Source organism: Schistocerca americana, chromosome 4, assembly GCF_021461395.2.
Source record: "Schistocerca americana isolate TAMUIC-IGC-003095 chromosome 4, iqSchAmer2.1, whole genome shotgun sequence".
Taxonomy (NCBI): Eukaryota; Metazoa; Arthropoda; class Insecta; order Orthoptera; family Acrididae; genus Schistocerca; species Schistocerca americana.
In genome coordinates this window covers 340,358,523-340,370,783 of record NC_060122.1, presented here as the reverse complement: position 1 = coordinate 340,370,783, position 12,261 = coordinate 340,358,523, and the positions used below count along the sequence as shown (strand labels likewise).

General features: G+C 41.2%; 1 protein-coding gene across 1 annotated transcript in view; it reads right to left on the bottom strand.

Annotated features, from left to right (window-relative positions):
• The window catches only part of LOC124612443 (copine-8-like), a 154,073-nt gene that overhangs the window by 22,562 nt on the left and 119,250 nt on the right, over positions 1-12,261 (bottom strand). The window contains exons 4-6 of the mRNA XM_047140661.1: positions 7,324-7,542; positions 5,096-5,228; positions 4,790-5,017 (exon numbers count right to left, since the gene is read on the bottom strand). Of these exons, the coding sequence (XP_046996617.1) occupies positions 4,790-5,017; positions 5,096-5,228; positions 7,324-7,542 (580 nt within the window). The remainder of the gene's footprint in view (positions 1-4,789; positions 5,018-5,095; positions 5,229-7,323; positions 7,543-12,261) is intronic.

The following is a 12,261-nucleotide window of genomic DNA, read 5'->3' as shown; positions in this document are numbered from 1 at the left end:
GGACTCCTGGATGGTCGCTACAAAAGATGACGAGGGTAGCACTGGTCAATAGTTTGTAGGCTGCTTAAGGAGTCGGTACACAGAAGAAACGACTCCCCAGGGCATAAACGGATGTGCTCAAGAGCACGATATATGGCTTCCAGCTCTGCAAGGAAAACACTGCAGCCATTTGGCAAGGAAAGCTGTGCAATACATCCTCCATGACCATCAGCCACTGAGCTGTCTGTGTAAACTAGTTTGTGGCCTCGGTACATGTCAAGAATCAAGAGGAAGTGACAGCAGAGAGCCGTGGGGTTATTAGACCTTAGAGCCATGTGAAATGTCCAGGCGAAGCTGCAGCCTAGCTGTACACCATGGAGATGTACGTGAATGGACCTGAAGCATAGGTGGTAAAGGTAAGGACTCCAGATCAGAAAGAAGGGATTGGACACTAACTGCAATTGTAAGCCTTGACCTGTGCCGTCGATGCGGGAGATGAACCGCCATGGGTGGGGAAAGGAGATGGTGATTCGGATGCACAGGAGAACTACAAACATGTGCAACATAACTGGTCAGCAACTGTGCATGCCTAACCTGCAATGGAGGGACTCCAGCCTCTGTAAGGATGCTGGTCCCTGGACTTGTTCTAAAAGCTCCTGTCGCTAGGTGAATGCCACAGTGGTGCACTCGGTCGAGTAAACACAATGTTGAGGGCGCCGCCAAGACATAAACCAGATTCCCAAGTCGAGGCGGTATTGAACAAGGGCTCTGTAGAGCTGCAGCAGCTTAGAGCAATCTGCAACCCAGTTTGTGTTCCTCTGGCAGCAGAGGGCATTGAGGTGCTGCCAGCACTTCCACTTAAGCTGACGAAGCCAAGTCAACTGGGTGTCGAAAACCAGTCCTAAGAATCGATACGTCTCCACTACAGTAAATGGATCCTCATTGAGGTAAAGTTCTGGTTCTGGATGAACGGTATGACGTCGATGGAAGTGCATAACAAACGACTTTGAGGCTGAAAACTGGAAACCATGGGCTAGAGCCAACGATTGCGACTTGTGGATAGCTCCCTGTAGGTGCCGTTCAGCAACACCAGTACTGGTGGAGCAGTACGGGATGCACAAGTCATCTGCAAACAGTGAAGGTGGGACAGACAGCCCTACAGTTGCTGCTAGACTACTAATGGCCACTAAAAAGAGAGAGACACTCAATAAAGAGCCCTAAGGGACCCCATTTTCCTGGATATGGGGATACTATGGGAGGCATCAACTTGGACACGGAAAGTACGAAGCGACAGGAAATTTTGGATAAAAATCGGGAGCGGGCCTCTGAGACCCCACTTGTATAATGTGGCAAGGATATGATGTTGCCACGCCATGTCACATGCTTTTCCTAAACCAAAAAAGACGGCAACCAGGTGTTGGAATCTGGAAAAGGCTATTCGGATGGCAGACTTGAGGGACACAAGATTATCAGTGGTACAGTAACCCTGGTGGAAGCCGCCCTGACAGAGCTAGTAGGCCACGTGACTCCATGACCCAACCCAACCACCGACACACCATACGTTCCAGCAGCTTACGAATAACGTTGTGAGGCTGATGGGCCGATAACAATCCACATCACGCTGGTTTTTACCAGGTTTGAGCACCAGAATGATGGTTGCTCTCCTGTCATTGTGACGGAAAGACACCATCGCATCAGATCCGGTTGAAGATGTCTAGGAGATGTTGCTTGCAGTCAGATGAGAGATGTTTAATCATCTGACTGAGTCCGATCCGGCCCAGGAGCTGTGTCGGGGCAATGTGCAAGGGCACTGTGGAGCTCCCACTCCGTAAATAGGGCATTTTAGGATTCACTGTGGTGTGTAGTGAATGACAGGATATTTCCTTCCAGCCGCCGTTTTGAGAGTGCCAAAGGCTGGGGGGTAATTCTCCGATGCAGAGGCTCGAGCATAGTGCTCAGCAAAGTGCTCGGCAATCGCGTTTGCATTAGTAGATAACATGCCATTTATGTTAACTCCAGTAACACCTGTTGGGGTCTGGTACTCGAAAACACATTAGATCTTTGCCCAGGCTTGAAAAGGTGATGTATGGCACCCAGTGGTTGAGACATATCTTTCCCAAGACTCCTGCTTCCGTCATTTGATAAGTTGGCAAACGCGGGCATGGAGCCATTTAAATGCTACGAGGTGCTCTAGGGTGGGGTGCCACTTATGCTGCTGTAGAGCTCGCCTACACTCCTTAATTGCTTCAGCGACTTCCGGGGACCACAAAGAGACTGCCTTTCATCGGAGACACACTACAGAGCAAGGGATTGCGTTTTCTGCCACAGAAATAGTTGTTGTAGTCACCTGCTCAACCAGCACATCGATGTTCTTGTGTGGTGGAGATTCATTGGGGAAAGCAGAGGTGAAAGTTTCCCAGTCCGCCTTGCTTAAAGCCCACATGAGCAGGCGTCCATGGGCCTGACGCTGGGGCAGTGACAGAAGGATGAGGAAGTGGTCACTACCACACAGGTTGTCATGTGTTCTTCAGTGGATAGATGGGAGAAGTCCTGGGCTACAAAATTGATAAATCAATGGCCGAGTAACTAACATGAGCCACACTGAAATGTGTGGCGGCCCCAGTATTTAAGAGGTAGAGGTCAAACTGAGACAGTAAAGTTTCGACATCTCTGCCTCTGCCAGTAAGCACAGTGCCACCCCACAAGGGGTTATGGGCCTTAAAATCTCCCAGAAGTAGGAAAGGTTTAGGGAGTTGATCAATCAGTGCAGCTAATACATTCAGGGGTACTGCAAGATCCGGAGGAAGATATACATTGCACACAGTTATTTCCTGTGTTATCCGTATCCAGACAGCCACAGCTTCAAGAGGGGTTTGAAGGGGTACAGTTTCACTACAGACTGAGTTTAGGACATAAACGCAAACTCCATCTGACACACTATTACAGTTGCTACAGTTCCTGTAGTATCCCTTATAGCCACAGAGGGCAGAGGTCCGCATTGCCAGGAACCAGGTTTCCTGGAGGGCAATGCAGAAAGCATGTGTAAAGCTTTACAGTTGCTGTAGCTCAGCCAGGCGATAGAAAAACCGCCACAAATCCACTGGAGGATGATATTGTGAGACTGGGAAGACATGGAACATTGAATGGGGCAGTTTACACCTCAGGGTCACCTGCTGCCACCGACGTTTTGCCTGAGCAGTCTATATCCATTGTGTCTTAGAGTCCAGCAAGACCTAGGTCCTCAGCAGACGGCAGAATCTCCACCACATTCGCAGGCACAGAGCTTGTAGTAGTGGTGGTGGTGTGGGTGCCACCAGAATTCCCTCGATCCTGGCGACCTTTTTCGATGTCTCTCGCTGCTCCTCGAGTTTCCCTGGCTGGGAAGACTTCAATGATACAGTCTCCAGCACTGAGGTTGAGCGTGAAGTCCTACGACCAGTTGCTTTTGGGATCTTCAGCCACTGACAGGTGTAGTCTTTCCCACTAGCAGAAACCTGGGAAGGGAATGACCCAAGGGACCCGTTCCTAGCAAGAGAAGCTGAGGAAGACTTAGGCTTCTCCGATTCAGAAGTGGGGACTGATATCCCTGATGGTTGGTGGGTGTTGCTGCCAAAGTAGGTCGTGCAGGAGCAACAGGGAGGGAAGTGTCCCCCACTGTCAAGGGGACAGGTATTGTCTTCTGCTTCTGAGAGATGACAGGATTGCGAAGAACTGGGGCGACAACTATTCTCATAGCGGCAGTGTAAGAGGTGGTCATAGCCACAGGATGTAGGCGCTCAATTTTCCTCTAAGCCTCAGTGTAGGTCTTATATTCCATGATTTTCCTCTCTTTCTGTGAAATCCTGCAGTCTGGAGAACAAAGTGAATGATGCTCTTTGCAATTGACACAGAAAGAAGGTCCCTGTGGAACATAGCACCCTGGACCATATTTAACCTCTTATGAGGCATGATGGTAACAGAAACATCTCCCAACTTGTCACAAGCGAGTAATGCCCATGACTGGGCAGCTGATACTGTTTTCATCAAGACTGACCGGAGCACATTTTGGACAAGCTCTCCACCTCCCCAAACTTGTCCTCCCAATGCTCCACAAAAAACTGAGGCTTCATGGACATGAAAGATTCCCCATCAACTCTCGTACATATGTGGTACTGGGGCGAGTAAGCTTCACATGGTTGGCCAGGGAGACTCCTTTTAGTCGCCTCTTACGACAGGCAGGAATACCTTGGGCCTATTCTAACCCCTGGACCCATAGGCCGAGATTATTTTCAGTGCCTGCCTGCCTGCCAGCCAGCTGTGCGTTTTGAACGACTTCCTGCTCATTCTCTCTTCCCTGTCCAAACTCTCCTAACACATTTTTCTTTCCTCTTTGAAACAGGGACATATTATTCTGAAAGCCAGGAGAGCTGCAATTAATTTTTGGGTGTTCATCAGCAGTGCCTCTGCAATCGCCAACTCTGATGACAACAACAACAACATAAAATACTCAGCTATACATACTTGACATGGCTGAATCCCAGGAAAATAGTCACAATCATAAACATAGGTACACTAAAACCAATACACACTGAAAAACAACATTACTGAAACTTTTACTTTACTACTTGGTTATCAACGGGAATCTTCAAATAAAATGAATAGCAATGCAAACACCAAATTAAACACACTTGGTTCATTAGTGTAACTCAAATCAATTGTTATATCATGTTAACACTTAGAGATCAATATGGTGAAATGAAGATGTGGTAATATTAAAAAAAAATTTAAAAAAATGAAATAAAATGTGCAATACAGTTTGTATTAACAGTACCTGCAATTCTATCACAATATGGATTAGTTGGGTTCATGTTGACAAAGAACTCATGTGATACTCTGCCATCAGGAGGTAAACGAGCTCCAAATCCAAGTACAGGAAACAATTTGTCAGTGTCATAATCCTGGATTATCGTTCCAACTGATTGTATTGCTTGCTCATACATATTTGGATGTGGACCAATAAAATGCAGTGACTCAGGTGCAAGTGGATTGCCATTAGAAGCTGAAATGTGATACAGTTTTAGTTATGGTGCAAATACTGATTAAGTATTGAGTACACAAAGTAAAACATATTTAATACCTGTGAAATCAATAGCAATGGAGCAATGAAGCTGAGTACCTCCCTTAATGTAGTCCATGAAAGAATATATCTTCCTTGTCTCAAAATTGTCTAACCAAATTTCACCAGAATTTCTATAGGATGGTTTTCTCTTCTATGAATGATAATCAAGACAGAATTATAATCAAAGCAGAATTATAATCGTTATCAAGACAGAATTAGGTTTTTAAAAAAACACTGAAAATATTTTGCATCTTTCTAAAATCTGCACAAAACAATAAATATATTAACTGTTTAATATTGCGGAATTTATCTACAAGAATAAACATTCAAGTAACATGTTACGTTTCACTCTGGATTAGCTAGTTACTGTACGACAAAAAATATAACAGATATACAATATCAAAATTATGAACTCTGGAGAAAAGGCAATTAAGATTGTTGTCGAAGGTAAAGGAAGGCTATGGCAAAATTTAAAACAAACACTACAATAGTATCAGTCTATATTCTTTACAAATTGTGAACATGATAACAACTGTCTCAACAGACTAATAGAGAATAATATGAGAGAGATTTGTAAAATCAAACATATACTGTCCATCCAAAAAGCTCAGAGACTGATTTTATTCCTGGCATACAAACAATGTATGGCAGCAGTTTTAACTAACAACTGTAAGCAACAAATACTCATTTGGCCAGTCAGTTGTAAGCAGGCACCGTTACGTAGTAGGCATACGGCCATAGTGTGCCAACTTCTTGTGTCACAAATCACAATGGAACAGTGCATAGTTATTTGATTTCACATTTTACTCAGTAAACTGCTACAACAACACATAAGTGGATGAAAACAGCTTATGGCAATAATTGTTTGACCGAAGAAAGAGTGAGTGGCTTAAACATTTTGAAGGAGGACAGGTATAGCTTCAGGATTGAGAGAGGTCAGGGGATTCCTCCTCAAATTTATCTGACTGAAACATTAGAAAATTCATGATCTTTTGGAAACTGGTAGCAATTCCTCGTGCAGAGCTATCACCGGAGAACTGAAAATGTCTCAACAAATAGTTCAAGATATTCTCCAGAATGTTTTGAAGAAGAGAAAAGTGCATGCAAAGTTTGTCCTGCGCAGCTTGACTCTAGAACACAAACAACCTGTTGATGCCTGCCACATCTTGATTGAAATGAAAAACATGGATAATTGTTGTTACAAACCTACCACAAAATGAAACAGAACAGATTGTGTCTCTGATGATGTGCAAAGACTGAAGAAGTGGGGAAGGACAAAATAAGAAGTGAAGACAATGCCCACTGCCTTTCATTGACACGCACAGCATTAGCCATAGGCAATTTGTTACTACCAGCACCACTGTAAATTTTAAGTATTATTTCGGTTCAATGGACCAGATGAGCAAGAGGCTTTAGAGCATTCATCCGCAACAGTGGAAGGGATGAGATGTCTTCTTGCTGCATAACAATGCACACGCTTACAGCACTGCAGGTTAAGTGCACTTCCTAGTGAAAAAACAAGTGCTAGTTCTTAATCACCCTTCATTTACATCCAGTTTGGCACTAAGTGACTTTTTTCAATCCTCAAAAATAAGAATTTACAAGAAGCGTCAAATCTCGACATTTAAGCCAGTGACATGCAAGCTGAACAATAATTTAGGAAGGACTTTTCTGACAGTTTCACGTGGTTGTATGAACATGCTATGTGTTTCACTCAAGTGGAGGCAGACTATGTAGAACACCTGAAGCATTAAAATCACTATCTGAACTTCTCTCTGTTTTTTATTAATCCAATCTCAAAACGTTTTGGACTGACAGAGTACAAGAAACATGTTTTAAGAAAAGCCACAGACAACATACAATGCAGACACCATACTAAACACAGATGAATGTGATTAGACATCTGTAATGATGATAGATGAGATTCATATGGTGAATAATAATCTTGAGTTAGGCTACAATTTACCTAAGAAATGATATTTCTTGGCAGTTTCATTTTATATGTGAGATCCAGTTTTATTTCAATTTAGTAGTTTGAACAAATTAATGATATACAAAACTCAATAAAAATCTTTCACGAAAAATAATAAAATCTTTCAAAATATCTCTAATCTAACACCTTACTGCTAGCTTAATTTCCAGTGAAGACTGAAAATATGTATTGCTGCATTCTGTTTACACTTTGTATTTTTCTTTTAAAAAATTCACATTTTTGTCACTTTACCTTCTCAGGATTGTCACTTTACCTTCTCAGGATGAATAAGCTGGAGCTTTGTATTGCTGGAAGGACCTGAAGATAGTGTTCGCAAGGTAACATTACACTCCCCAACAAGTGAGTCATCCCCTCCATATGAACTTGAATGATAACATGCGACTTTTATGTTGCGGTCATAATCACCATTGCAAAGCTGTCTTACAGGAATTGAAAAGCGACGCCAATGTGGTTTATTGGTGTGATGCACTACCTGTACAAAACAATTATGGAGAAGAATTATCAGTGAGCTTTAGTTTACTTTTCAATTACAGTATTATCATCATTTGTGATCATTCAGAAATGGTTTGCATGTACACAAAACAGTCATGACTGCTGTAACATCCACTGTCACACAAATCTTTATACTTTAAAAAATACACTATTTAAACAAATATCTCTCTCATCTGCTGGTTACACATGGCAACTGCTCAAAATTGGTACATGGAATATCTGCAAAGTGTCATCCTCACACAGATGTCAATATTATGTATCAGCTTAAAGGGTAACACCAATGTAACAGCCTTTTAAAAGGGAGCTTCCTTGACTGTTTGTGTGTGTGTGTGTGTGTGTGTGTGTGTGTGTGTGTAATGGGGGGGGGGGGGGCAGAAGGAAAGGTGATTGAGAAACAATACTTGGATTAGTCGCTGAGCTTTTACAAATACTAAAAAAAATTTTTTTGGCAGAAAATATTACAAAATAACGATACTGTAGCAATCATCCCAAGGCATGATGCATTTGAGGCAAACTGTGACAAGCACTATAACTGGTGCCAATTTGAATCACAAAAGAAAGAAAAGAAATATAATCTACACGAGTGTAGGTAATGAACCATGTAGCGTATTTTAAAAATATTGATTTTTGTGTATTTGGTGAGTTTTTGAATAATGTTCTATTTTCACCAAAAAAAGGACAGACATTTGTTAATAAACACTGTTTAAATTAACTACCTGAAAATCCCCTAAGTAGTTAACTTGTGAACATTATTTCAAAGCTGTGATTAAATTTTGAAATACAAAGTTTGAAAACTGCTGAAGTTACGCTTCATGCCATTTTGAAAAATCTGTATTCCAAGAAAAATGAGTCTTAAGTTTTAAAATGTCATAGACATCAACTAATAAAGAAAATTCTACTTTTAGAAAACTTTTATCATTATTCTGATATCCCAGGACTAGTGTGTTGTACTGCTGCTCTAGCAATCGAAATCGTATGCACTAGTTTAACACAGAATGATAGAAATGTTGCTAGTGACAATTTCATGAATGTACAAAACTTTAAAATTCTGTTCAGCTATACTCCAAGCAGGTGCACTGCTAGGACAATTCAACAGTTGATTTCATATGCATTCCATACAAACTTATTACTTAGTATAAAAACTTCTGGGCACTTTGGACAAGCAGTAATTATTATGTCTGCATTGCACATTTTACACTACACGTGTTGAGAAATAACAGAGAAAACGGCAAGAAAATTTATAATCCTATAGCTCAATTCATAGTTCACATCAAAATCCTAGTCACTATTTCAATTTCACAACAGGCACTGACTCCTCTGTAACTGCTCTCAGCCTCATATCTATTCTTTGGATGATTTGATGACATACAGCTTCAACACCGTGTTCAATATGATGTGAATTATTTAAAGAAGAATGGAAAGATCGGCAGAACCTGACCTTGGAGAAGATCAGTTTGGGTTCTGGAGGCAATGCTGACCCCACAACTTATCTTAGGACGTATATTAAAGAAGGGCAATCTTATTTTTCATCCACAATACATATATGATTCACACGGTTGCTGTTGAGAATGGCACACCTTGTCCCAGCAGTCTGACTGCTGAGGAGAGAGGAGGGGTAGGGGAAGTAAGCATCAGCTACCTGCTGCAGTGATGGCACTGTTTCCCTTATGTGTACAGTAATACTTCACATCTAGGGGCAACTTAATGTTGGCAGCGATCAAAGATAAATGAATATCTTTCTTCTAGTGCTTGTTTTGTCTGCTTCTTGGAGCACCAGTAAAATCGTCATCACCATGGACAAGCAGTTGTAGACTTAAAGCTTTTGACAGTGTTGACTGCAATATACTCCTTGAAATTATGAAGGTAGCACAAATAAAATACACAGTATGAAATGATATAAACAGTTTACATAGAAACCAGATTGCAGTTATTAGACTTGAAGGACATAGAAGAAAAGCAGCTGAGAAGTGATTTGAGACAGTGCAGCAGCATACCAGTGATGTTATACAATCTGTACATTGTACCAGAAGAAAAGGCAACAACAGAGAAATTTGGAAAAGAAATTAACTTTGAAGAGAAGAAATAAAACCTTTAAGGTTTGTCAATGACATTGTAACTGAGTTAAGACAGCAATGTATAAACAAAAGTGAAACAAGGATAATGTAATGCAGGTTACAGCAGGATATGCATTTTTCAAAAAGAGGAATTTGTTAACACTGAATATGAATGAATTAAAGTGCTAGGAAACCTTTTCTGAATGCATTTCTTGGAGTGTAGCCATGTACAGAAGTGAAACATGGATGATAAGCGGTTCAGACAAGAAGACAATAGAATCCTTTGGAAAGTGTTGCTACAGATGAACATTGAAGATTAGGTGGATAGATCACATAACTAATGAGGAGGTAGTGAATCAATCTGGAGAGAGAATAAATTTGTGATAACTTGACTAAAAGAAGAGATCAGCTGATAGGGACCATTCTGATGCATCAAGGAATTGTCATTTTGGTACAGGAGGGAAGTAAGTAGGTTCAAATGGATATATGTCGCAGTAATTATTTGGAAATGAAGAGGCTTGCACACAACAGACTGCTGTGGACAGCTGCATCAAACCAGGTTTCAGACTGAAGACGACAACAAAAGAAATGAATGAATAGAAAAACTGCAAAAATCTTGGTTGGCAACTCACAAATACAGAAAATAAAAAGTGAAACAATGGAAAATCCAAGATGGAATGGAACAAATAATATAAAAAGGAAAATTCCTACTCACCGTATAGCGGAGATGCTGAGTCGCAGATAGGGACAACAAAAAGACTGTCACAAATAATCTTTTGGCCAATGTGGCCTTTGTCAAAAATAGAGGACATGCGCACATACACACGCGCACACACACACACACACACACACACACACACACACACACACACACAAAAGAAAATTTCAGTAACATTTACAGACTTCTCCGACTGTAATGCAATCTGGTAATTGTATGAAAATTCATACCTCCAGTTGTGTCATTCAGAAGTAAGCTGCATAGTGCTGTTAACAAGAGGAAGCCTTGTGAGCAGTAGTCAAGCTCATAAACCCATCTTCAAGTGAACACCCGTCAGGGACCGTGGCACTTGTTGATACTGCATGTGCAACAATGGTGTTAATTGTGGTTGCTGTGTAATCAGAGAAGATGTTGCTTGTAATGTCTGACCAGAAGCAGTGATAATGTCAAAACAGAAGGGGGCACTTGCACAACTCAGAACTGTTGGATCTGAATTCCAAAATATCATTCTCATGAATGCTTACTATTCACTTGACATCGAATCCATGCAGCCTGTGGCACCAGTCTTAGCAAATGCTATATGGTGCTTCAGCTGACATTAATTTTAGGGCATTCAGCAGAGTTATCAGTGTCCTTACTGAATACAAATTATGTATTGTGATGAACCAAGTTGTTCCTCTTAAGAAATCATCTTGAGAAAAGAGCCATGGACACACGTCAGACACTTTCTAAAGTCTTTCTGAAGAACTCACAGGAATGTTGCCAGATACATTAACCAAAACTTGAACATTTTTGTCAAAGAGACCCCTCGTAATTTTCAATAAAGAAACTAGATCCTAATTTATTGATGATCTGCAATACAAACTAATGGTGAGCAAGGCTCACAAGCCATGTAATGCGAACAGACAGACCACCCACTGTCAACAACAGTAGTAATTATCCCCAGGATGTACCAACAGTAAACTCTAGTGGCCTGTACACTGATGAGCTAAACTTATGACTACTGTTCACCATGACATTGAATGCCACCTGGTGACATTATGGGCAAATGACAAAAAAGAAAAGTTAAGAGGAACAGAAATGAATGGGGATAATTTTAGTGACAATAGAATCTGCAAACGGGGAATCCACTGGCCTAAGGGACTTTGACAAAAGTGCCTGGGACGAATGTCTCAGAAACAGTGAAGATGATTGGCGGTTTGCACGCTACTGTCGTAAGCATCTATGGAAATTGAGTGAAGGGCAGTGAAACTACAATCAGGTGACAATGCATTGAACAATCCACATCTTACCACAGAATGTGGTCACTCTGAAAACAGTATATGCAGCAATCTATTGACAGAATGCTGGTGCAGGTACAAGTATTTCAGAGCACACCGTTCAGTGCACATTGTTGAACATGGGGCTCCACAGCAAATGAAGACTACATGTACCCGTGTTCATCCAACATCATCATCAAGCACATGAAACACATCTGGGATGTTATTAAGTATCAGCTCCACATTCCTAAAACCATAGGCCCGTAACTTACAGGAACTGCGTGACTTGTGTGTAGACATCAGGTGTCACATACCTTTATAAACATGTCACAACATGTTGAATCCATGGCATGTAGAATAGCTGCTGTAATGTATACTACAGGTGGACCAACATGCTACTATCCAGGATGTTAAAATGTTTTTGCTTATCAGTATATGAAGGACTTGGTCTTACTTTATCCACATGCTCAAACAATGGAAAATCCAGGATTGAATAATCACACTATTATGAAAAGGATAGATTGCTACTCCATGTATAGTGGAGATGTTGAGTGTTGAGTTGCAGACAGTTGCAACAAAACAGTACTAAACATGTAAGCTTTCGGCCAGGAGGCCTTCTGATATAAATAAATAAATAAATAAATAAAACACACACACACACACACACA